Raw genomic sequence first — 20,825 nt, forward strand, 5'->3', positions numbered from 1 at the left:
AAAAGCAAGCGGTGATCAGATATATGCAAGTCCATGGGTCATGGCCGGCATCACTAATTAGTGACGGTAAAATGGTATGACCACGATGGCTTTGACAGTGATCGAAAGAATACGGAAGGTAAATGATCAAATTATTGGATGGTAGTAATCTGGCCGGCAGTTTTTTGAAAAGAAAATGGGTGTAGCAAATCCGATCCAATCGATCCACTACGGATATTGCAGACCCAGAATGCGGCGATGATCAACGACGACGATGAAAACGATTAATTGATTAGATTGTGCGTCTCCAGTAATAGGTATGTGCTGGGGCAACAGGAAAGGGATTTCCAGATGTTTTTGTTTTATTTTGTTTTATGTTTTTTAAGGGATTCCAGATGTTTTATGGTGTTTTAAGTACTTTGCTTTTTCCACACTTATTTCCTTTTTTTTCCTCCTTCCTTTTTTTTTTTTTTTTTTTTTTGTTTTTTAACGCACATAATTAATTTGTATGAGATATAACTTACTTTATTAGATTTGGAGTGGTAATTAATACGGGAAAATATTAAATTATTTTGCTTATATATTTATAAAATCCAGAGGGAAATAAGTAAAAACATATGCAGAAATTGGCTTGTCATAATCTAATAAGTTTAAGATATGCCTATTTTATCATTGATGAGAATATAATTAATAATTATCAGCTAATTTCCAAAAAATCTTATCAGCCAGAGTTGTTAACATTTTTTTTACTTTACCGAATTTGTTAATTTAAAAATAAATAAATAAATAAAATAGTCATCAAAGAAAACCAAAATAGTAGAGGCACAACCCAAGGACCTTCTCCACCCACTCAGGTGATCAAACTTGTACGATTTAGGAATAAGTTTATATTAAAAAAGAAGAAGAAAAAAAATGTAATACTGTTATAACATCTTTAGATATATTATATATTGCATTTCAACGACCAAAATCATTCATTTTTGGTTTTGAATCTTCAACTAGATTTTCCACCTCTACCTTAGATATAATCGTTAAAACGTATTGTATTCATAAGGACAGTAATTTAAATATTCTTTTCAAGGTTAACTTAATTTACCTTAACTATTTCTATTTAGGGTTCCAAAAGACCTATATTTATTTAGACTAATATTTTTATGCATATGATCTCCTTTATTTGTTTTAACAATGAAATGTTGATATGCCATGTAAGATAAATAACAAATTATGCATCGTTAATATTCCAAATATATTTTAAAAAATGTATTAAGATATATATATATATATATCTTAAAAAAATATATATTAAATACTTTTTTTGACATCAGATATTAAATACTTCATATATATACTTTCATGCCCGCTCACACCTGCCGACATCTAGCTCGATAATCCACAAATTACAACCTTTTTATTTCAGACTTTGAAAGAACTATCTATACATTAATAGTTTGGTAATATATACATGAAATGGGTATAATTATTAATATAACTCGAAAAATAATGGAATCTAAAGAATCAATTTAATAAATTTCGAGTCAAGAAAAATGTATACCCAGTACATATTTATGAAACTAAAGCATCTGGTCTATATGTTCTATCAATTATATGTATTAAACCATTTACTTTCAAAGGAGATAACAACATAAAGATAACAATTACCCTAAAATATTAATTTTGTTTTTTTGGATAGTGATGGTAAATTTGAAACTCCATATCTCTAATTTATAAAAATAAAAAAATAAAAAAATAAAAAACAATGACCCAAAATCTGATGGTTAAATACCATATGTGATTGTTGTCTAAGTAATTCTAAAGGGTGCGAAAAAAAAGTATTAAATTAATCCAATTAAACTTATGTTTTTTGTTTATATTATATGTATGGCTTATTAGTTATTTTTTTTTTAATTTTTTATTTGTTTGTTACGATTAGGATTGAATTAGTCAAGAAATAATAATATTTGTTTCACATGTTATATTCAAAACTTATTATAAAGAAATATTTTTTTGATTATTATGTAATGAGTTAAGTATGATTTACATTTATTGAAAAAAAAAATGTACCAGCGTATGCTATTAATTTTTGAAAAATTATGTTTGTTATCATCTTATATGGTTGCAGGTTTTACATGTATATATATATATATATATAAATAAAAACAATTTATATGATAATGGATCCTATATATATATATTAAAATTATATAAATATTGAATCCATTGACATATAAATAGTATCAATCACCACTTATGGCATATAATGAAACTCTTAATTTTTAAGATATCAATCTCATTAATTAGCATAAACGATGCATTGTTGGTGATGCATCGTTGTATCACCAGCTGCTTGGCACAAAACATATTCTACTTTTATGAAATATTAATGGATATATTATACTGTATATCAGCTGCTTGGCACAAAACATATTCTACTTTTATGAAATATTAATGTATATATTATACTGTATATTTTTAAAATTTTTTTTAATTATAATCAGATATCTTTATAATATTATAAAAATATAAACACAAAAATATTCTATTATAATAAAAAAAAAATTTCAAACATATACATTATAATATAAATATTAATTTACGCGTTGTACTTTTGCTCAAGCATTCGAAGTTTTCAAACTCCAACCGTCGACTCTCAAATACTTAAAGTCAAAATCGACTTATGCCGTACACGTGTACAATGTCAATGAAACCCCCGACACGTTCCAGATTGAATTAGCGCCAAATTCCACTGGCGTCAATTTCCCCGAAAAAATAAAAAACCTTAGCCCCTGGGGATCCAACGGCGGCTAATCACTCCCCACCATTCCACGCGATCACAGCCGTTGGTCCAAGTATTTTAATCTCATACGTCGGATCGTCTAATCCCTTTAATCCAACCCTCCAAAAATTGCAAAAATTCAATTTTTTGAAATAAACCTCCAGCATCAGCAGGACTCCGAAGTCCGTAGGCAACAAAGAGAAAATGCCTAAGCTCTCCGTACGAAATTGATAATGATTTTCCATAACTCCATAGCAATCTCCGTTTCAGTTTCCGGCTAAATCGACAGCACTAACTTGTTCTCAGTTGTAAATCTCCGCCGTCAGATTACAGCCTGGCCGGTTTTTTTTTTTTTTTTCGGTGTGGAGCTTCCGGTGACAAGCTCAGAACCGGCGTCGTTTCTTCTTAATTAGCAGTGCATGTTGTTTAATTATGTACCAAATGCTCGAGCATTTGATCCGGAGCTTTAATGCGAAAACTAAATTTTGAGCTTCTTTGTGTATACGAATACTTGAATTTTCCATCAGTTTTTATTTTTTTATTTTTTTATTTTTTTTTGGGATTAGTCCGTTTTTAAGGATTAGGAAATTCATGGAGCAGAGCGAAACGGCTTCGGATTTCGCACCGAAAAAGTTGGCGAGGCAATTGGATTTCACGACCGCGTGCCGAGCGTCGTCCGCGAATGTCGTGTTGCCGGAGCAGTCGGAGACTCGGCCACAACAATCACAGTCCCTTCCAAGGCCACCACAGCCCAACAACCAAGCACAGTCGTCGCCAGGTCAATTGCAATCGCGTTCACAGTCACAGTCGCAGAAGGCGCAGTATCAGAAACAATCGCAGCCAGTGTTGCAAACTCGCCCAAATCCCTTGCCGACGGCGCATCAACATCGAATTCCTCACCCGGTGCACAAACTTCCGGTAGAGACGGTGCAAGCTGTGTAAGTTTGCTCTGCTGTCTGTTTACCGGGAAAAATGATATTTGCTTAATTTTCCATTCTTGTTATTGAACTTTGCTAGTTTATATGCCGCCGTACTTTTTGACTAGGCGAAAATATCAGAGTGTTTAAAATGGTTAAAGCTGCTACCATTAAGTCCATATGTACGGGTAAAACATTCGTGAATAAGTTGTTTATATCATTTTTTAGCAAAAAAATGAAAAGTTGTTTATATCATAATATTCCAAAAAATCTTATTCTAAAAAAATGATTGCAATGTTTGGACAAGGTTGCTAAATTCTAGTTAGCCTATTTTTGACTAGATTTTATTTTGAAAACCTTTGTTGCTATATAAATGGGTCTTGCTTCGTCATGGATCTGTTTTATGCTATTTCAAAATTTCGTAATTTATATTCATTTTTTAATCTTTGCATTGTTTGTTTTTCCTGCAGCAAGCAAGAGTTTCCTAGGTCACACCCCTCCATTGAAGTAAAAGAATGCACCCCAAAGAAACAAAAGCAATGTAAATGTAGAAATTCTCGATGCCTGAAGCTGTAAGTGCATGGACTCTATTGTAAGCAAAATAATTATTTATGAATTTGATTTTGATATTTGGGAATTTGGAACTCCTTCTACGCGCTAAGAGCTTTTCTTGGTATGAGTTGGATACCTCTTCTCTGTAGCAACGGTACAATGAGCGTGTCTTTACTCATTATCCATAAAGGCGGTGTCAAATTTCAATTGGGTATACTGTTGATTCTATGTAACTTTTATTACCTATAAACTTAAAATTCTTTTCAGTGCTTTCGCATAACTAGATTTCATATCCTAAGTAACTTGGAATGACACAGCTCAGCTTAGAAAAAAATATATAGTGATATGCCAACTTTCCTTTTTGGAAAATGTCATATCACATGTATTAAGAGTGATGGCTTAGATCAATGCTCTGTCTCTACCTGCCACCTTAATTCCTACACTTTCTCTTCTTTACAACAGAGCTTTATGTGGTTGAGTATCGAATTATTCTTAAACATGCTATCATCCCTTTGAATTCCACATATGGTTGCATTTCAATTTTCTCTTATGGTTAAGTTAGCCTCCTCTGGTCCTTTAATATGAATTGATCCTTGTATATGTTATAATAGGTGGGATTTCCCTACATTTCTTTTACACTAACAGACTAAAGAGTTTAATTTGTTAGGTATTGTGAGTGCTTTACAGCTGGAATTTACTGTGATGGCTGCAACTGCATAAATTGCCAAAATAATGTGGAAAATGAGAATGTTAGGAATGAGGCAATCGGAGCAGTCTTAGAGCGTAATCCAAATGCATTCAAACCAAAGATTGCCAGCAGTCCACAAGAATCTCGAGATGGTAGGGTATGTACTCTGTCTTCTTCAATTTTTTTTTTCCCCCCCTAAATGTATAGCACAATAATTAGTCTTGTTTTGGCTTTAAGCAACTGAATGCTGAATACTGTATGCATTGATATTTGTTGGAAAGATCTAATATGTTGCAATCTATGGTACTTTTGCCATAGAAACTTGCCAACACCATTGTGTATTACTGCTTATTTTGGAATTTCATAAGTTTCATACTGTATCCTTTCATGCTGTCGCATTTATGTAAATTTACTTTGCATGCTGTCCAAAGTGTTTTAGCTATTCAAGAAAACAAAGTATCAATGGAAGAAGATAACAAGGAATGGTTAATAGAATTACATTATAACTATTATTCAAGTTATTTACATTTTTGTGTCAATCATATTACTTTTCCTAGTTGAACTTGGCTTGCATTTTTATTATTTTAAGAAAAAATCCAGGAAGATGCAGGTGAACTTCAATCTGCAGGAAAGCACAACAAAGGATGTCAGTGTAAGAAATCAGGGTGTCTCAAGAAATATTGTGAATGCTTTCAAGCAAATATTCTTTGCTCTGAAAACTGTAAATGTGAGAACTGCAAGAACTTTGAAGGAAGTGAAGAAAGAAGATCTCTATTTCATGATGACCATAATGCCATGGCCAACATTCAACATGCAGCTAATGCAGCCATTAATGGGGCCATTGGATCCTCAGGTTATGGGAACCTTACAGTATCCAGAAAGAGAAAAACCCACAGACTCTCTTCAAGCATAGGAACTAAAGATCAGTCCATTCACATGAATGCACAAGGTCAAGAGGTACTTCTTCTTTAAGAACTAAGACTGGTAAGGTTCAATATTGAAGAGTGAAATTTGTGTGAGGCCTTGGGAATGTTGCTAGTAACACTTGAATAGAAATGAGGCTTTTTCCCATGATGCCATCTTCAATCTTTGGCAAAATGAATTTTGTTACCATAACTTGTCAAATTAACAATATTTCATGTGATACTTTTGTAAGGCCATGATAATGGAGTGATGCTTATGTTAGTGATCTCTAATGCAAAAGAATAATTTCTTAAGTATCTCAATCTCTTCGATTGTAATTGTTGTAAGCTTAAGTTTCTTTTTCCATTTCCTTTGATGTTTTTATTTCAGCTATCTTGTTAGTAAACAAACTTTGTATAATGTTTCTTTCCAACTTTAAACAGGAAAGTCATTTAAGTGCTTTCATGCCCCCTTCTCAGATATCTCTTCCTGTTTGTCACCCTGCTAATACAGAAGCATTGCGATCTTCAAGGCTCACATACAGGTGTTTGCATTTGCTTCACCTAGTTTGATGCAATTTTGATTCTGCTTTTTTCCTTCATTACTGACTGGTATGCTTTCCACCATTCATGACTAAAGATCTTCATTGGCGGATGTCCTCCAACCACAGAACGTGAAGGATTTCTGCTCCGTTTTGGTTGTGGTTTCAGAAAGAGCTGCAAAGAGATGTTCAGGTTATAAACAGATATTGCTTTTAAATTCTGGTTTGGTGGACTTTCATTTAAGTTCTAATTTTTGTTTTCTTTTTTAGTTAATTACTTGACTGAAATATTCATTATGTCTCATGACCTGATTTTTTTTTTTTAATCTAAGTAAAGGTGCATAAATTAGTTTTCATTAAAAGAAGAAGGCACCGATACAAAGACACCAACCTCATTTTTTTTCTGAATAATTTATCTTCTTTACAGAACATAGTTTCAATTTCAAAGCTTTACTAAATGTGTTTTTCCAACTTAAAATGTATGAAATAAGAGCAAACCTTGTTGTGACTATGAATTTGTTATGCTCATGTAAAAATACATTTTAGTATTAAAAGCTTTGATTTGATATTAACATGAAAAATACATCTGGATCCTCATTTCTGGTAAATATACTTCAAGATGGACCATTCTAAAGGGGGATTTTCATCCTTGTTTTTCATGATTTCACAAATAGTAATTTGGTATTATATGACTAGGTAAAGCATTAGTAAACAAGAAACAATTATCTGTCAAGTTCTATTTGATTATCTCACTTAAAAACTGTAATTTTCTTGGAAGAAGAAATGCACTCTAGGATTTACGCAAAAAAAAAGAAAAAAAAAAAAGAAAAAAAGAAAAAAAAGGAAAAGAAATGCACTTTGGAATGCTTTTGTAAGATCCTTCCTAATACCCAATTCTATTATGTATGTGCTGCCAATCCCAAAACTTTGACTGCCTAGGAGTCTATGAATGCAAAAATATTTATCTGTTAAATTCAACCACTTCCTTAAAGGCTTAAAAGCTCAAATGCTTTTGTCTTCTTTGGTTAGTTCCTTTTTATTTTGCAATGAATGATCTCTTTCTCAGTGTGCTAGCGTGATTTGTTTGTTAGACATTTTCCTTTTTCCTTCTCATTTCCCCATACTCCCAAAAAAATTTAATCTTCTTTTGAACTTTGTAATTTAATGTTCATGCAGAAAGAAGGCGAAATGAGAGAAGCAATAAAACTTCTTCATTCACTCAAGAGCCAGAACACGGTCAAAAAGAGCTCGATGTTCATAATTCTGTCCAAGATGGCTATTTGGAAGGGAAGCAAGCAGATACAGACGGAAGTAGTGATTCCAGATCAGATGGAGATGATGTACAAAATAATCGACCGATTTCCCCAGGAACACTAGCATTGATGTGTGATGAAAAAGACATGATGTTTGGGGAAGCTGTTTCTCCCAATGGAGTGATACCGTCGGGTCAAAACACATTGAAGTCATCAAACGGGCTTGGTTGGACAGATGTATATGCAGAGCAGGAAAAATGTATCCTGACAGAGTTCCGTGATTTACTTCGCGGTCTGATCATATGTGGGAGCACAAAAGTAGAAGGTAAGTTTCTTGAGCATACACGTAGCAAAAAAAAAAATAATAATAAAAAAAGAAGAAGAAAAAAGTTTCTTTAGCATTTTGATTCTAAGCTTCCAGATTTCACATCTTTGCTACAAAAGAACCTTCATCCAAAGGTTTGACTGACATATTTTGGAGAATCTAATGCTCCCACTCCCTGTTCAAAATGTTATTATATTGGGATGCTTTGATGCCTTTGTTTCTTAAACCAGTAATATGATGTTTAGATGCCTTTTTGAAGTGGATTCTTCTTTTGATGAGTAGGGGTTTTGAATTCCTAGCATCAACACCAGATTCTTTTTCCTTTTTTGGTCTGATGTTCAACATCAGATTTGATCATGGAAATTGTACAAGTCCCTGAATTATATGTTTCTTTCTTCCTTAATTTATTTTCCAAAGAAATTTTTTTATAAAGCTGAAGTTCAAAAATTTCAGATGTTAAAATTTTAGGGCTTAGGGTTCAAAAGTTTAAAATGACTTGAAACGGAGCAGAAAGTATGGAATTTTTTTGTCCCGTTGAAACTTTTGGAGTGAAGTGAAGGAAACTAATGAAATGAAACTTCAAGTCATGTGAGCTTTGTTGAATTTCATGTTTAGACGATCTTTGTATTGATATAACCAAACATAGTTCTTTCACCAAACAGAAACTGCGTATCCACCGGCCAAAAGTGAAACAGGAAGCAAAGAACCACTTTAGCTGGCGCCGCAAGGGTATATAACAAGGAGGCTTATGGCAATGGCATTTTGACATCTCTTCTTTCATCCACTGCTGAAAGTTTTAACTCAGCCCTAGCAGTCCCTTCGCCCAGTGAAAATGGGACTCCAGGTGATAAAAGCCAAGAACTGAGAGTTGGAACACGGGATAAAACATAAACGTTTTTCAGTTGCTCTCGGCAAGCCAAAAGATGTAGGTATAATTTCATACTCTTCTTGTTCCATTTAGATGTTGACCTTAGGCCTTTAGATCTTAGACATGTGGTTGATGGAATAACTAATTGTAGCTCGATTCTTTTTCTTATCTTATCAGAAAATAATTATGCATATTTGCTTTTTGAGCTGGTGCATAAAATTTTCAAATAATTTAAAGTTTGCTCTCTAGTGGTGGTTGTTATTTTGTAATTATGCGCTCAAAATGACCATCAGCTCGATTATTTTAATAAGATGCATTGGTTCCCAACTTTATGTTGGGCTTTTCAGCTTTCTGCTTTTCAGAGGTGGAGTTTAGTTTTACCTAAATCTCTTTTTGATTTTAATATGTATAATCGTTGTCCACAAAATTTGGATAATTGACCTACTTTGTAAATTATAGGTTTCTTGAACGAAACTAAGACGGTTCTAACAATAGGATTTCCTTTCACTGAGAAAAAGAAAAGAAAACACGATCAAAAAAATTTTGTAATACCAAAAATAAGTGCAAGAAAGTTTATGTGAATTTTTGAGTATTATATAACTCTCTTCCGTTCTTAACATTTAGAAGAACAATTTTATCATCTCAAAATCATATTTTTTAATCTAATTTAAATTATTTGGAATATTAATGTAATCGCACTGAATTACCATTAAAGTGTGTTTTGGCTTCATGTCATTCTTGGAGAGAAAAAAGTTAAGCTTGGAAGTGTGTGTTAATTTTATTTTATTTTATTTTTAAAATTAAATATGGATCCATGTGCAAATTAATTTTCAAAGTGTGGGAGCGTTGGAAAGCAAATAATTCTTTAATAATAAATTTTATAATTTTAAGAAAGTGAGATTGTATTGTTGTTTATAACAACTATATCCTATTTTTGAAATATATGAAAATTTATATTACATTTGAATCATGTATTCTTTAAAGGCTCTATAAATTACAATTTATGTGGTGTAGAAGTTTAAAATGCTTTCAGTTTATATGGTATTAATATTTATTTGATAGACATTTAATTTTAAAATTTTATTTTTAATAGTTTTATTTAAATTTAATTAATTAATGTTGTGTATGTTTAATTTTTATTAAAAATAATAATACTTAATATTTATCTATTTATTTTTATCTTTTTTAAAAATTTATATCCCTGATAAATATTATTTTGTTGAATTACAATATCTAATAAACTATTTAAAATAGACATTGTCTATTTATTTTTTTTACCATATAACTAATATTTAGATATAACCCTTAGAGAGAATAACCTTATTTTTTTTTAATGAATGTCTATATTGTTGATGTATCAAACTAAATTTAAAGTATCTTTAATAATAAATGTAGATTGTTGCTTAGATAACAAAAAATTTAATATCATTTAAATTTATGTGAATAAATGTATTATCAATTTTAAAATTATTTTTCAACGTTAATATGAACAAGTCTATTTAAAGCTATTAATTAGTTACATATATCTTATTGATTTAAAAAAAATTAACTTTTTAAGTAAAATTTTATTTTTTAAAAAATTCCACAATATCTAATTGCCTCCAAAATCAGTAGATGGTCATCCTCCATTTTTTTTTTTTTCCCTTACCACATTAGTTGAGCAAGAAATTTAAATAGACCAATAAAGAAATTTTTTTTTTTTTCTAAATAGCAGTTTATTTTTTGTTGTGACAACGAAAATCTAACAATAAATAGGATTGTGGAGATTTCTCAACATGAAATGAACCAAACGGTATGGTATTTCTTATTCTTTTTCAAGTTGGTTATCGTGTGTTGTTGATCTTATCTATTACAGGTGTTTCTTGACCTAAATTGATCATTAAAACGATAATTTTATAATGAACTAATTAAAATGTGATAATTTTCTATATAAAAAGAGTAATAAATTTACTGAAACGTGAGTTACGTGAAACATAGATAACAAGCTAATTGTTGACCAAAATAGTATCAAAACAAATGTAGGCTCAAATAATAATAAATAATTCAATTTCCTCGTCCAAAAATAATATAATTTAATTTGATATCTTTCTTAATATACGTCAACTCACAGAAAACTTCCCATTAATGCCGGCAGTAAACTTGACCATTTTCCTATCCTATCACATCTTGAACAAAATTCCACTACCATCAAATTCTCTTATTCTCATACCAGGCATAACTTTTTAAATATACAAAAAAAACTTTGTGTTAATCTTGTATTTTTCTTCTAGAATTAGTTGAACCTGACTCAGCTTACCATGCGACTTGGACAACATCCCATATTAAAAAATAATAATAATAATAATAAAATAATAAAAAAATTCCTGCATTCTAAATTTCTAATGGTTTATCTCTATTTACTTAAAGCTTACAAACTGTAGTCCCCAAAAAGAAAATTTTGAATTAGTCAATCGGCCTAATAAATTTAATTAAAAATTTTAAAAAATTCATAATACGAAAGCTTCTAATATAACAACCAAATGGCACCCAGGAAACAGCCATGGAGATAATGTAGTACAAATACTAAATGCCATGGAGCAATCGAGCCTTCTTTGCATCTTCTTAACCTGCTTTTCACTTCCCACTGTTATCTGAACGCTGTTTCGTTCCGCTTTCCTTTGTTGGTGTTTTTGATCCAAACAAAGTTTTTTTTTTTTTGTTTTTTTAAACCTCCACTTCAAAATTTACACAACCACTGAGCGGTCAGACTCAAATATACAATGTCCAAAAACTGGCCAATTACAATTTCTTTTTTAGGTAAAGACCAATCTAAAAATAAATTTTCGTTTTGTGGAGATTTCTGAACATTTCAAATTTGACGAAAGAAGAATACTGTAGAAAAAAATATTTGAATGTAGTAAGTTTTCTGGATGGTTGAGAAAAAATATAAATAAACAAAACCAATATAGAATAAATTCACCGTCTTAGCAAATTCTACACTAACAGCATATTTTTAATGGTGAAGGTGGATTATTTTTTATGTGATAAAAATTAATATTATTTAAATTTAAATGATATAAATATATAATTAATTTTAATATATTTTTTAATGATAATGTAGGCAAAAAATTAATTAATTATATATTTATTTTTTACAATATCTAACAAAACATTTAAAACTAGATAATATATAGACTACATTAGTTTGACATTCATTCTAAACATTATCATTTGGAAAACAATTTCCTTTAACCACCTTCCATATAATCAATAAAATTATTTATCAAATTATACATGTTAAAATAGTATTGGTTAATATATTCATAAAATTTAAATATAAAAAAATAAAAATTTAAATAAATAAATAAATTAATAAAATACTAACACATCATTTTGTTATATTATTTAATAATAAATTTGATAAATATTTTAATAAGCCTAATATTATTGTACGTAGTATATTTAGTTTTAAAATTCATATTTGCCTATATAATTTTTGCTTTTTATTTTTTAAACGCTTCTAAAAAAAAAAAATCAGTTTACATTTTCTAAATACGATAGAAAAACTTTTAAAAAGTGATTTTTGAATTTCAAATACTGTTCTCAATTCGTAAAAAATTATACCAAACAAGCCTGAATAGTTGTTATGAAAGCACTGCTTTGGACACCCTAAAAAGCTTTTAATCAAAGCCCTTTTTTTCTTTTTTTCTTTTTTCTTTTTTTTGAAAGAAAAAGGCAGAAACTCTCGGCCGAATGTAAACAAAAGTCAAAAGTTATTTCAAACAGGAGCATCTCAGGATTCAATATATATTTGGCGGCTTGTATATATGCAGTTTTCTCAGCATGGTAATAATAATAATAAACAAATAAACAAAGATTTTGTCCATGTTATCGACTATGATTAATACCATGCCATCCCGAAAGGAGCCAAATGATTTGGTTTTTTTGGGGTGCAAAATATCCGTGCTCTTTTCTTTTCGAATAGGGAAAGAAAAAAAGAAAAAAAAAAACTAAAGGATATTTTTTTTTTAACTATATCCGATAAACAATGAAGCTGGCTAATGTCTTCTGGCTTCCACGCTTTTCTCTCTCAGTAGTAGTAATCATGATGAGCATCGCATTCGTTTCTCTATTCTCGCACGTGCAATCCTGTTTTCCCTACACGTGTGCATGCGAATCTCCTCCTATACGAGCCTCCCCGCCAATTTCTTTTTCCTATAAAACCGGGCCCGGAATCTTAGGCAAGTCCATAACTGACACACGGATGGCCGATATGGAGAACAAATTTGTTGTCGATGTCGAGAAACTTCGCGCTGAGTTCCTTCAAGTTTTGCGCAGCCGGCGATCTGTAGAAGGTAAAAATCTAAAAGGCTGAAAAAAATTGTATAATTTTCTGGTTGAGTTTTTAGTGTTTGGTTACCGAGAAAGTGTAGGAAAAAAAATGCCGATTGCTACCGAAGTTTTGAGTTTTTTTTTTTTTTTTTTCGCTTTCAAATTTCGGTAGCAAATGGTTGAATCGTATTCAAATGGCTAATTATTTCCAGACTTGGAAGTATAATAGTACTCGTTTTTTCAATATTACGAACTTTTTTCAGCTCCGCTTCGCGTGGAATCTGCAAAACCTGTTACAGACCCTTTGTATCAGGATGCTACCCCACCAACGTTCAGCGAGGTTGGTCAAAATTTTGTTTACAATAGTATGCATGCACTTTTGTTATACTTTTCTTCCTTCATTTTTTTTATTTTTTTTATTTTTTTTATTTTTGGGGTATGCTTATTTCTTGTTAGTCCTTGAGCATACCATGGTGATTTTGGTTTTTGGTACTTTTACTAGGCAATGGAATCTTGTCCAAAGGCAAATATTTCCAATCTCAAGGACTTGCTACAAGAAGAAAATCTTTACTTAATAACCGAGGTATTTCTTCATTCTTTAACGGATTTTTGTCGTTGGTATTGGTCCAAAATTCCTTAAAGGTTTTCCTGATAGTTGCTGTTTCTGGGTCAATATGGTTCATTTTCTTGTTAAACTTCTGTTGGGATAGTCGAATATATTATTACAAAGCATAAATATATTAAAAAGCTTGTTGAACTGTTTTTTTTAAGTTTCAACAAAGTGAATTCAGAGTTGAAATCTCCATGAATGTTTTGTACTGCTGATACTATTTGGATGTATAAATAATTGAATGCTTTTTTCTTGAGTAGTGCAAATATTAAATTTACTCTGCATTGACCAATAATAGGCAGGAGAGCAAGGACGCTTGCCTCTGTTGATTATAAGCCTCAAGGAAAAAAGTAACCAAACCAGGCCTGCTGTTGTTTTTCTGCACAGTACACACAAGAACAAAGAGTGGTTAAGACCCTTGCTAGAGGTTGGTGCTCTATGGTTCTTTTTTTTTTTTTTTTTTTTTTTTTTTTTTCTCTCTCTCTGTAACATTAACAAAATGTGGGATTTATTGATTTATTTTTATTTTTATTTTTATTTTTTGGCTTCTCTTTTTAGGCATTTGCTTCAAGGGGATATATATCCATTGCCATTGATTCCCGCTACCATGGTGAACGTGCCAGGAATAAGACCACCTACAGAGATGTGTGTATTTTATACTCATTGCAATTTTTGGCATATTGGCCTTATGGCTTTTAAATAAACCACCAAACAAATGCCTATTTTTAAGGATAGTGATACTTTCACTAGAACAAAATGCCTTAAACTTTCACATCTGTTTAGCTTCGTAAATTCAATTGATAGTTCTAGTTCTCCTTGAGCAGTAAAATTCTACTTTCTTAATCTGGTTACTTTCTTCTATTGCAGGCTCTTATATCCTCATGGAAGAATGGTGATACAATGCCATTCCTATTTGATACGGTAAGTCCAGCACTACTTTTGTCCATCGGATAATAATACTGAACTGTTAACATCCTATTAGGATTATTAAAGAGTAGAGCTGTAGCTAATGAAATCACAGTAGTTTTGTTTTCTGATAAGTTCTGGTCCACAAAAGGCATAAAGTTCGGATCTCTGCAGGCCTGGGACCTGATTAAACTGGCTGATTATCTGACAACTGAAAGGAAGGATATAGACCATTCTAGGATAGGAATCACTGGGGAATCACTTGGAGGTTTGTTGATGAGATTTTTATGCATTGCAAAATATATATCACTCTTTTTGCGAAATATGGAAATCATCTAGGTTTTTCTTCTCTCTGTCACAATGCAGGTATGCATGCATGGTTTGCTGCAGCTGCTGACACACGATATGCAGTAGTAGCCCCTATAATTGGTGTTCAGGTATTGTCTGATTAATATATTGTAATCTTATCTAGCTTATTAAAGCTGGCTCAATCAATATGCTTTATGATTACAGGGTTTCAGATGGGCCATAGAGAATGATAAGTGGCAGGGTCGAGTTGACAGTATTAAGCCTGTTTTTGAGCGTAAGAGAAATTGAAACTCAAACTATTAATGGAAAAAAGCGGTTGATTTTGTGTAACTCTAGCATAATTTCCTCCATAGTGCCTTTTGCTTTGTTGAGTCTTCATATAGTTCAATTAAATGATAAGCTTCTTGAACTGGTGCATTTTGTTGATGTGGTGGTATTTGCTTCTCCAATGCCACACATTCTTGGTTGCAGAAGCAAGAATTGATTTAGGGAAGAAAGAAATTGACAGAGAAGTGGTGGAGAAGGTCAGCTACATTTTTCCTCTGTAGATATGATTTTACATCTAGACCGTGCTATAAAATCGATGGGATATACAGTTTTCTATACTTTTAGCACTTGATGCAACTTAACATCATGTGTGGATACCTGGTAATTCGTGTTGGTGGGTCGTGTTCGTGTCAACCCGTTTAATAATCGTGTCAAAAATGCCTAACCCGAACACGATCCATTTATTAATCGTGTCAGGTACCTAAAACACTAACCCGACCTGTTTATAAATAGGTCAACACGACACGACCCGTTTAACACGATTATTTTAACGGGTCGTGTTGACCTATTAACCTGTTAACCTGAAATTGACCTATTAACCCGAAAACTAATCTATTAACCCGTTAATCCGAAAATTAACCTATTAACCCGAAATTTTTTTTTATTTTTTTTTATTTTTATGTTTTTGTTTTATTAAAGATGTATTTTATGTTTTTAAAAAATTAGTAATAGAAAATTATTTTTATAAAATTTTTAATTTGTAATATTTTTTAGTTATTAAATATTATATTAGTGATAAAATATTAATTTAAAATTAAATTTAAATGGGTTGTAATAGGTGTATAATCATGTCGGGTTGAAACTGACACATTTAATAAATGGATCGTAACGGGTCAATTTCGAGTTAAACAGGTTAACCCGAAAATGACACGATTAATAATCGTGTTAAACAGATTGACCCGATTATGATCCGAATCCATTTATAATAAACTCAAACCCATTTATTCCGTGTCGTTTTCGAGTCGTGTCGCCGTGTCATGATCCAAATTGCCAGGTCTATAATGTGGTTGCTAGCTAGATAATCTTCTTTAAAAGCCTTCTGAAGTTAGCTAACCCCCTTTATTTTTACTTACCTGAACAGGTCTGGGATAGGATTGCTCCTGGCCTAGCCTCAAAGTTTGACTCTCCTTACACAATACCAGCTATTGCACCACGGCCCTTGCTGATTTTAAATGGTAAAAATCATTTTATATATATATATATATATTTTTTTTTGGGGGGTGCACTTGATCCAACAATGTTGGCAGCATCAGGAAGATCAAATTTTGTTCAATGGTGCACCAGTAGCTAACTCTAAATTCTACCACATGGCAAACCCCCCTCCCATATAATGTAAATGGATAAGCTGGTCTTTTAGACTCGGAATGTTTATGTAGGTCCAGCAAATTGGCAAAGTTCTAAATTAAACAAGTGACACACTGCAATTGTTACTCTCATCTATTTTCCTTCAATTGCATCATTCTGGAGGTTGGTTTTGGTTTGTTAATCATTTCCATAGATTGAAGCCTTAAATGGGATTTAAAAATTACAGGTGCAGAAGATCCTCGGTGTCCACTTGATGGGTTAAAGGAACCGCATTCAAGAACATGCAAAGCTTATGAAGCTGCAAAATCTTTAGACAATTTTAAGGTATGGACCTGAATCATTTTCCTATAAATTGCAGTTATAAACTTCTATGCCTTCGTTAGTTGCCTGTAATGCCCGTGACTTTTGAGAGCTTGATTTGATCCATTCAAACATCTTACCACTCGTTGACAAAAAGAAATAATAATAATAGTAATAAAAATTACCAGTATAATATTATAATTATTTAAAGAGGAAAGCACAATAATGTTTTCTTTTAGAGCGACCGAATAGTTGGAATTTAACCAGTCCATTTTAACTGCCATTATAAGACATTTCATATATTATTATAATTTTTTTTTTTTTTTTTTTTTTTTGGGTCCTTTACTTTTCTGGTTGAAAATTCATCCACCTAGCTATTCTAATCTTCATTTCTTTACCGTCCAGTTAAATGCGCAACCTGGAATCGGTCATCAGATGACCTCAGAAATGGTAAAAGAAGCTAGCGACTGGTTTGACAAGTTCCTCAAGTGATGCTGCTCTAGTTCAAATATGTTTGTTTATTGCATCTAATATTACTAGTTTGCATTGTTTCGTATTGAGACTTGACGCTAGTTGTGGTTTTGTGCATTCAATAAGTCCAATGTTAGGACTATTGATTGCTCAATAGGACTAAGTGAAAAGTATTATGCTAATAGGCAATATTTTGTGTAATAAATTCAGGCCATGGATTTAATACAGAAAGATAATTGTGTTCACAAATTCTCGAAGAGTCAATAACTTTAATTAAACATCCCACAGACATCAAACAACGTGAACAAATGGCAAGGTGTTTTCCTGCCTTCGATCACAATATTATGTGCAAAAATTTTAAAATGAAAGACTACAAATTAATATTATCAGGGAGGAATGGTTTTCTGATTATTACAACCATGACACTATGATACAATTAGACCCAGGCCAATCGTCAAGAACATCATGCTTTCCGATATAAAAGGCAATCAATTGCAAATCACCATTCAGCCTTTCTTAGGCATGGCTGCAAGCCTAGTATACATCCTTGCCATCGAATGGAACCCTCTAATATCACCAGATCGCAAAAGATTGCCTGCGTTACCAAACAAAAAAAATCCATCAGTACTGAAAAATATTCTACTATATCGGCATGTTAACCATAAGGGTTTTGAAAGATTTAGACTTGGACATCTTCAAATACCCTAATAGTTCCTAAAACCCCAGCCCTCAAGATTGAAAATGTTTAAATATTCTTTTTGAATATATTTCCAGTATATACTTAAAGTTGTTACCTTCTCTTTATTCAGTAAATTTTTTATACAATATGAAAAGTTCAATGCTTCTAGATTGTCTAACCGATGTATATGTATGTCAGTTTGAAATCTTAGTTCCAAAATATGCTCTCATTTTGTCAAAGCTTGCATTTATTGCACAGCGCAAAGTTCAAAGGAAGTCTTCATTGTTGTTTTAATATAAAAGACACCCTACCTCCCGATACCCAACAAAAATTAATAATACTATAATAAATCAAGAAAAACTGTCTCAAGAAACTTCCATCCTTTTTATTGAAAAGCATCCAAAGTCAATGCTTAAAATACACATGTACACCAACTAACCTGAATCACAGTTGAGCGGACTATCAGGCTCTGGGTGAGCCATTAAAGCAATTATAGCCCTACAAACAGATTGAAGTGTCCAGGCAGGGCTCCAGGCATTCTTCAAAATATCAAGGCAAATCTCTCCTGTCTACACGGATTAAGAATAAGAATAATCAATTAAAGAAAAAGTCTCAATAAAACCATATCCAAGACATTAAGTATAAAGTTCTATCCAGCAGGCTTTCAATAGGGTATTCCCCAAAAATTTCAAGAATGATACACTTAATTTTAATGAAATGTGACATTTCCCCTCCCTCCCACTCTCTGAGCTTTCAATCAATTTATAATTTTGGTTTTGACCAACCTTCCAACCACAAGCAAAAATAATTGTTTAAAAAAAAAAGTGAGCTTCACATGGATTTGTCACATGACAACTTTGATTGGTTAAAAAGAACTGGCCCTTATAACAAATCGTCAGTAGAGAACTGCATATCAATCCCCCAAAAATTACACTTCCCACTCATCAGTCCATCTCCTTACATTTTCAGGTCCAAACTTCAAAATTTCGCTGCTGATAACATTAGCTCAAGATCACAACTTCAAAGAACCTTGCTTGGCCATTCAAGAACATTTTCTTGTAGAGATTTTTTTTTGTTTTTTTGTTTTTTTTTTTTTTTTTTTAAATAATCTTTTCCAACTATTCTGCCTGCTAAGAACAATAATTGATATTTTTTTGGAGATATATAGTGTGGTTGAAAGTAGTTGACAGAGGAAGAGCTAACAGATTGTTGCATACTGATATCAGAATAGCAAATACCATTTCATTATGTTACCTTCTCCTTTTCAAAAAGTTCATATTACTACCGAAAAAGAACCAAACAAAACATAGTAGACAATATACAAAATGCTTATACCTTGAAATGCACATTTGGATGGAAAATTTTGGTTAAAAACCTCACTTGCGGAGGCTGCAGAGGATACTGCTCCGGAACAGCAAAAGCAAGCTGGAATACACCACCCTCATAGGGAGTCTCTGATGGTCCCTAAATTTGAAATAACAGCGAACAAATTTTAAAATGACATAAAACAACATTTCAATAAACAGATTTTCTTTTCTGACTAAGATTACCTTAATAAGAGCAGTCCATTTAAATATGTTAGTATCATCACAAGCAAGTTGAATATCTGGATCAGCTACTTTCTCTCGCTGCACCTCTTTGTATTCTTTGAATAGCCTTGCTCTTGATGCCTAAAAAATAATAATGATAATAATTTCTTTCATAGCTATTCATTTGAAAGAATTCAGAAAATACACCGCAAACTAGCCTAGACCTATAAGCAAAACACCACTTCTCCACAGAAAAAGAGAAGCATCCCCAAAATATTGATTTGATCAATTATAGCTAACCTGCATTTGTGGCTTTACTGCTTGTTGACCTTTTAAACCTTAATGCCCAAAAATGAATGCAACCCAGAAACTGCAATATATGCAAATAATTTGTCAGCTATTCTCCATAAGCACAAAACAGAGAGATGTTAATCAAATAAACGGATTCATACATCAAATTCCCGTTTTAATCATACAGATTCGGCTGAAAACCAGTTGACATGTTGGAATTTCTCATTCAAAAGCAACCAAAAAGAGAAGAAAAAGGACCCAATTTTATTTATTTTTTATTTTTGTTCTTCTACTCTTTTAGGTAACAACCAGAGGGGAAAAAAACTAGCAAACTAATAGACTATAAAAAATTTTAAAAAATAATAATAATAACAACATTGATAACAGCAACAAAAACAAAGAGTTTAATCACTATAGGACTGGAAATTGCCCAAATTGAATTAATAATATAACGCAGGAAACTGAAATCAAAGATGGTATCCTTTTGGAGAGGAAAGAGAAGATAGAAAGATTCCATTTTTACCAGAAACCAAACAGCACGTAAACGACTACCACAAACAGATCAAGAACCAATAAATAATAAAAATTTAATATTTAAATAATTATGGAGAAAAAAAAGGGTATCAAACTCACCTGCTCAATTAAAACGCGGTTCTCGCCGAGCAAGGCAAACAAAAGAAAGACTCGGAGAGATATAGAGAGAGAGAGAGAGAGAGAGAGAGATGCGACTCTGCAAACACAAGGAAAAGCTAGATGACTAGAGTTTGAATCGTCTGTTCAACGGCCCACGGTGAAACTTTTTGGTCTGCCACCATCAACGGTTAAAAACCGCTAGATGACGAAGGGGATGAGCACAACGAGCACGGATCACACGATAAAGAATTAATATTAATATATATATATATATATATATATTTATATTTTTTTAAAGAAAAAAGAATTAAGATTTAAGAACAGTAATAACAAATGGCAAAACGTCGGGCGGCCT

The 20,825-nt window shown here is 31.9% G+C and overlaps 3 protein-coding genes across 6 annotated transcripts; 2 read left to right on the forward strand and 1 right to left on the reverse strand.

The window, feature by feature from the left end:
• The first annotated feature begins 2,896 nt into the window (after positions 1-2,896).
• On the forward strand, positions 2,897-9,160 carry LOC107420678 (protein tesmin/TSO1-like CXC 5). Of its 2 annotated transcripts, none has more exons than XM_048476392.2 (8): positions 2,897-3,690; positions 4,140-4,241; positions 4,889-5,066; positions 5,510-5,866; positions 6,256-6,356; positions 6,452-6,546; positions 7,530-7,931; positions 8,594-9,160. In XM_048476392.2, exons 1-8 carry the CDS (start codon positions 3,344-3,346, stop codon positions 8,644-8,646), a joined length of 1,635 nt encoding a protein of 544 aa, XP_048332349.1. In that variant the 5' UTR covers positions 2,897-3,343; the 3' UTR covers positions 8,647-9,160. The 2 variants fall into 2 exon arrangements, with proteins under 2 accessions (XP_048332349.1, XP_048332350.1); XM_048476393.2 differs by having other exon boundaries at positions 6,292-6,356.
• A 3,647-nt stretch (positions 9,161-12,807) lies between these two features.
• Positions 12,808-17,587, forward strand: LOC125423016 (uncharacterized). 3 transcript variants are annotated; one of them, XM_048475996.2, is made up of 13 exons: positions 12,815-13,133; positions 13,374-13,450; positions 13,613-13,693; positions 14,019-14,147; positions 14,279-14,365; positions 14,588-14,641; positions 14,801-14,894; positions 14,993-15,063; positions 15,140-15,209; positions 15,407-15,459; positions 16,344-16,437; positions 16,794-16,891; positions 17,273-17,587. In XM_048475996.2, exons 1-13 carry the CDS (start codon positions 12,827-12,829, stop codon positions 17,357-17,359), a joined length of 1,302 nt encoding a protein of 433 aa, XP_048331953.2. In that variant the 5' UTR covers positions 12,815-12,826; the 3' UTR covers positions 17,360-17,587. The 3 variants fall into 3 exon arrangements, 2 of the variants coding, with proteins under 2 accessions (XP_048331954.2, XP_048331953.2); XR_007241544.2 differs by lacking the exon at positions 16,344-16,437 and having other exon boundaries at positions 12,810-13,133; XM_048475997.2 differs by lacking the exons at positions 15,407-15,459; positions 16,344-16,437 and having other exon boundaries at positions 12,808-13,133.
• LOC107420718 (protein PEROXIN-4) lies at positions 17,575-20,658 on the reverse strand. The gene is made up of 6 exons (XM_016029752.4): positions 20,471-20,658; positions 19,847-19,916; positions 19,568-19,687; positions 19,353-19,481; positions 18,457-18,586; positions 17,575-17,933 (listed from the first exon to the last, which is right to left on the reverse strand). The coding sequence occupies exons 2-6, from the start codon at positions 19,850-19,852 to the stop codon at positions 17,845-17,847; spliced, it is 474 nt and encodes a 157-aa protein (XP_015885238.1). The 5' UTR covers positions 19,853-19,916; positions 20,471-20,658; the 3' UTR covers positions 17,575-17,844.
• Between the last annotated feature and the right edge of the window lie 167 nt (positions 20,659-20,825).

This window comes from Ziziphus jujuba, chromosome 5 (genome assembly GCF_031755915.1).
Source record: "Ziziphus jujuba cultivar Dongzao chromosome 5, ASM3175591v1".
Lineage (NCBI taxonomy): Eukaryota > Viridiplantae > Streptophyta > Magnoliopsida > Rosales > Rhamnaceae > Ziziphus > Ziziphus jujuba.

Excerpts from the sequence above, each read along its gene's own strand:
- LOC125423016 (XM_048475996.2), top strand. The coding sequence starts at position 12,827 with ATGAAGCTGGCTAATGTCTTCTGGCTTCCACGCTTTTCTCTCTCAGTA. Across the intron at positions 13,451-13,612 it reads CCCCACCAACGTTCAGCGAG|GCAATGGAATCTTGTCCAAA; the intron begins GTTGGTCAAAAT and ends TACTTTTACTAG. Across the intron at positions 16,892-17,272 it reads AATCTTTAGACAATTTTAAG|TTAAATGCGCAACCTGGAAT; the intron begins GTATGGACCTGA and ends TTTACCGTCCAG.
- LOC107420678 (XM_048476392.2), top strand. The coding sequence starts at position 3,344 with ATGGAGCAGAGCGAAACGGCTTCGGATTTCGCACCGAAAAAGTTGGCG. Across the intron at positions 3,691-4,139 it reads GTAGAGACGGTGCAAGCTGT|CAAGCAAGAGTTTCCTAGGT; the intron begins GTAAGTTTGCTC and ends TTTTTCCTGCAG. Across the intron at positions 6,547-7,529 it reads AGCTGCAAAGAGATGTTCAG|AAAGAAGGCGAAATGAGAGA; the intron begins GTTATAAACAGA and ends ATGTTCATGCAG.
- LOC107420718 (XM_016029752.4), bottom strand. Across the intron at positions 18,587-19,352 it reads ATCCAAATGTGCATTTCAAG|ACAGGAGAGATTTGCCTTGA; the intron begins GTATAAGCATTT and ends TAATCCGTGTAG. Across the intron at positions 17,934-18,456 it reads TCCGCTCAACTGTGATTCAG|GCAATCTTTTGCGATCTGGT; the intron begins GTTAGTTGGTGT and ends TTGGTAACGCAG.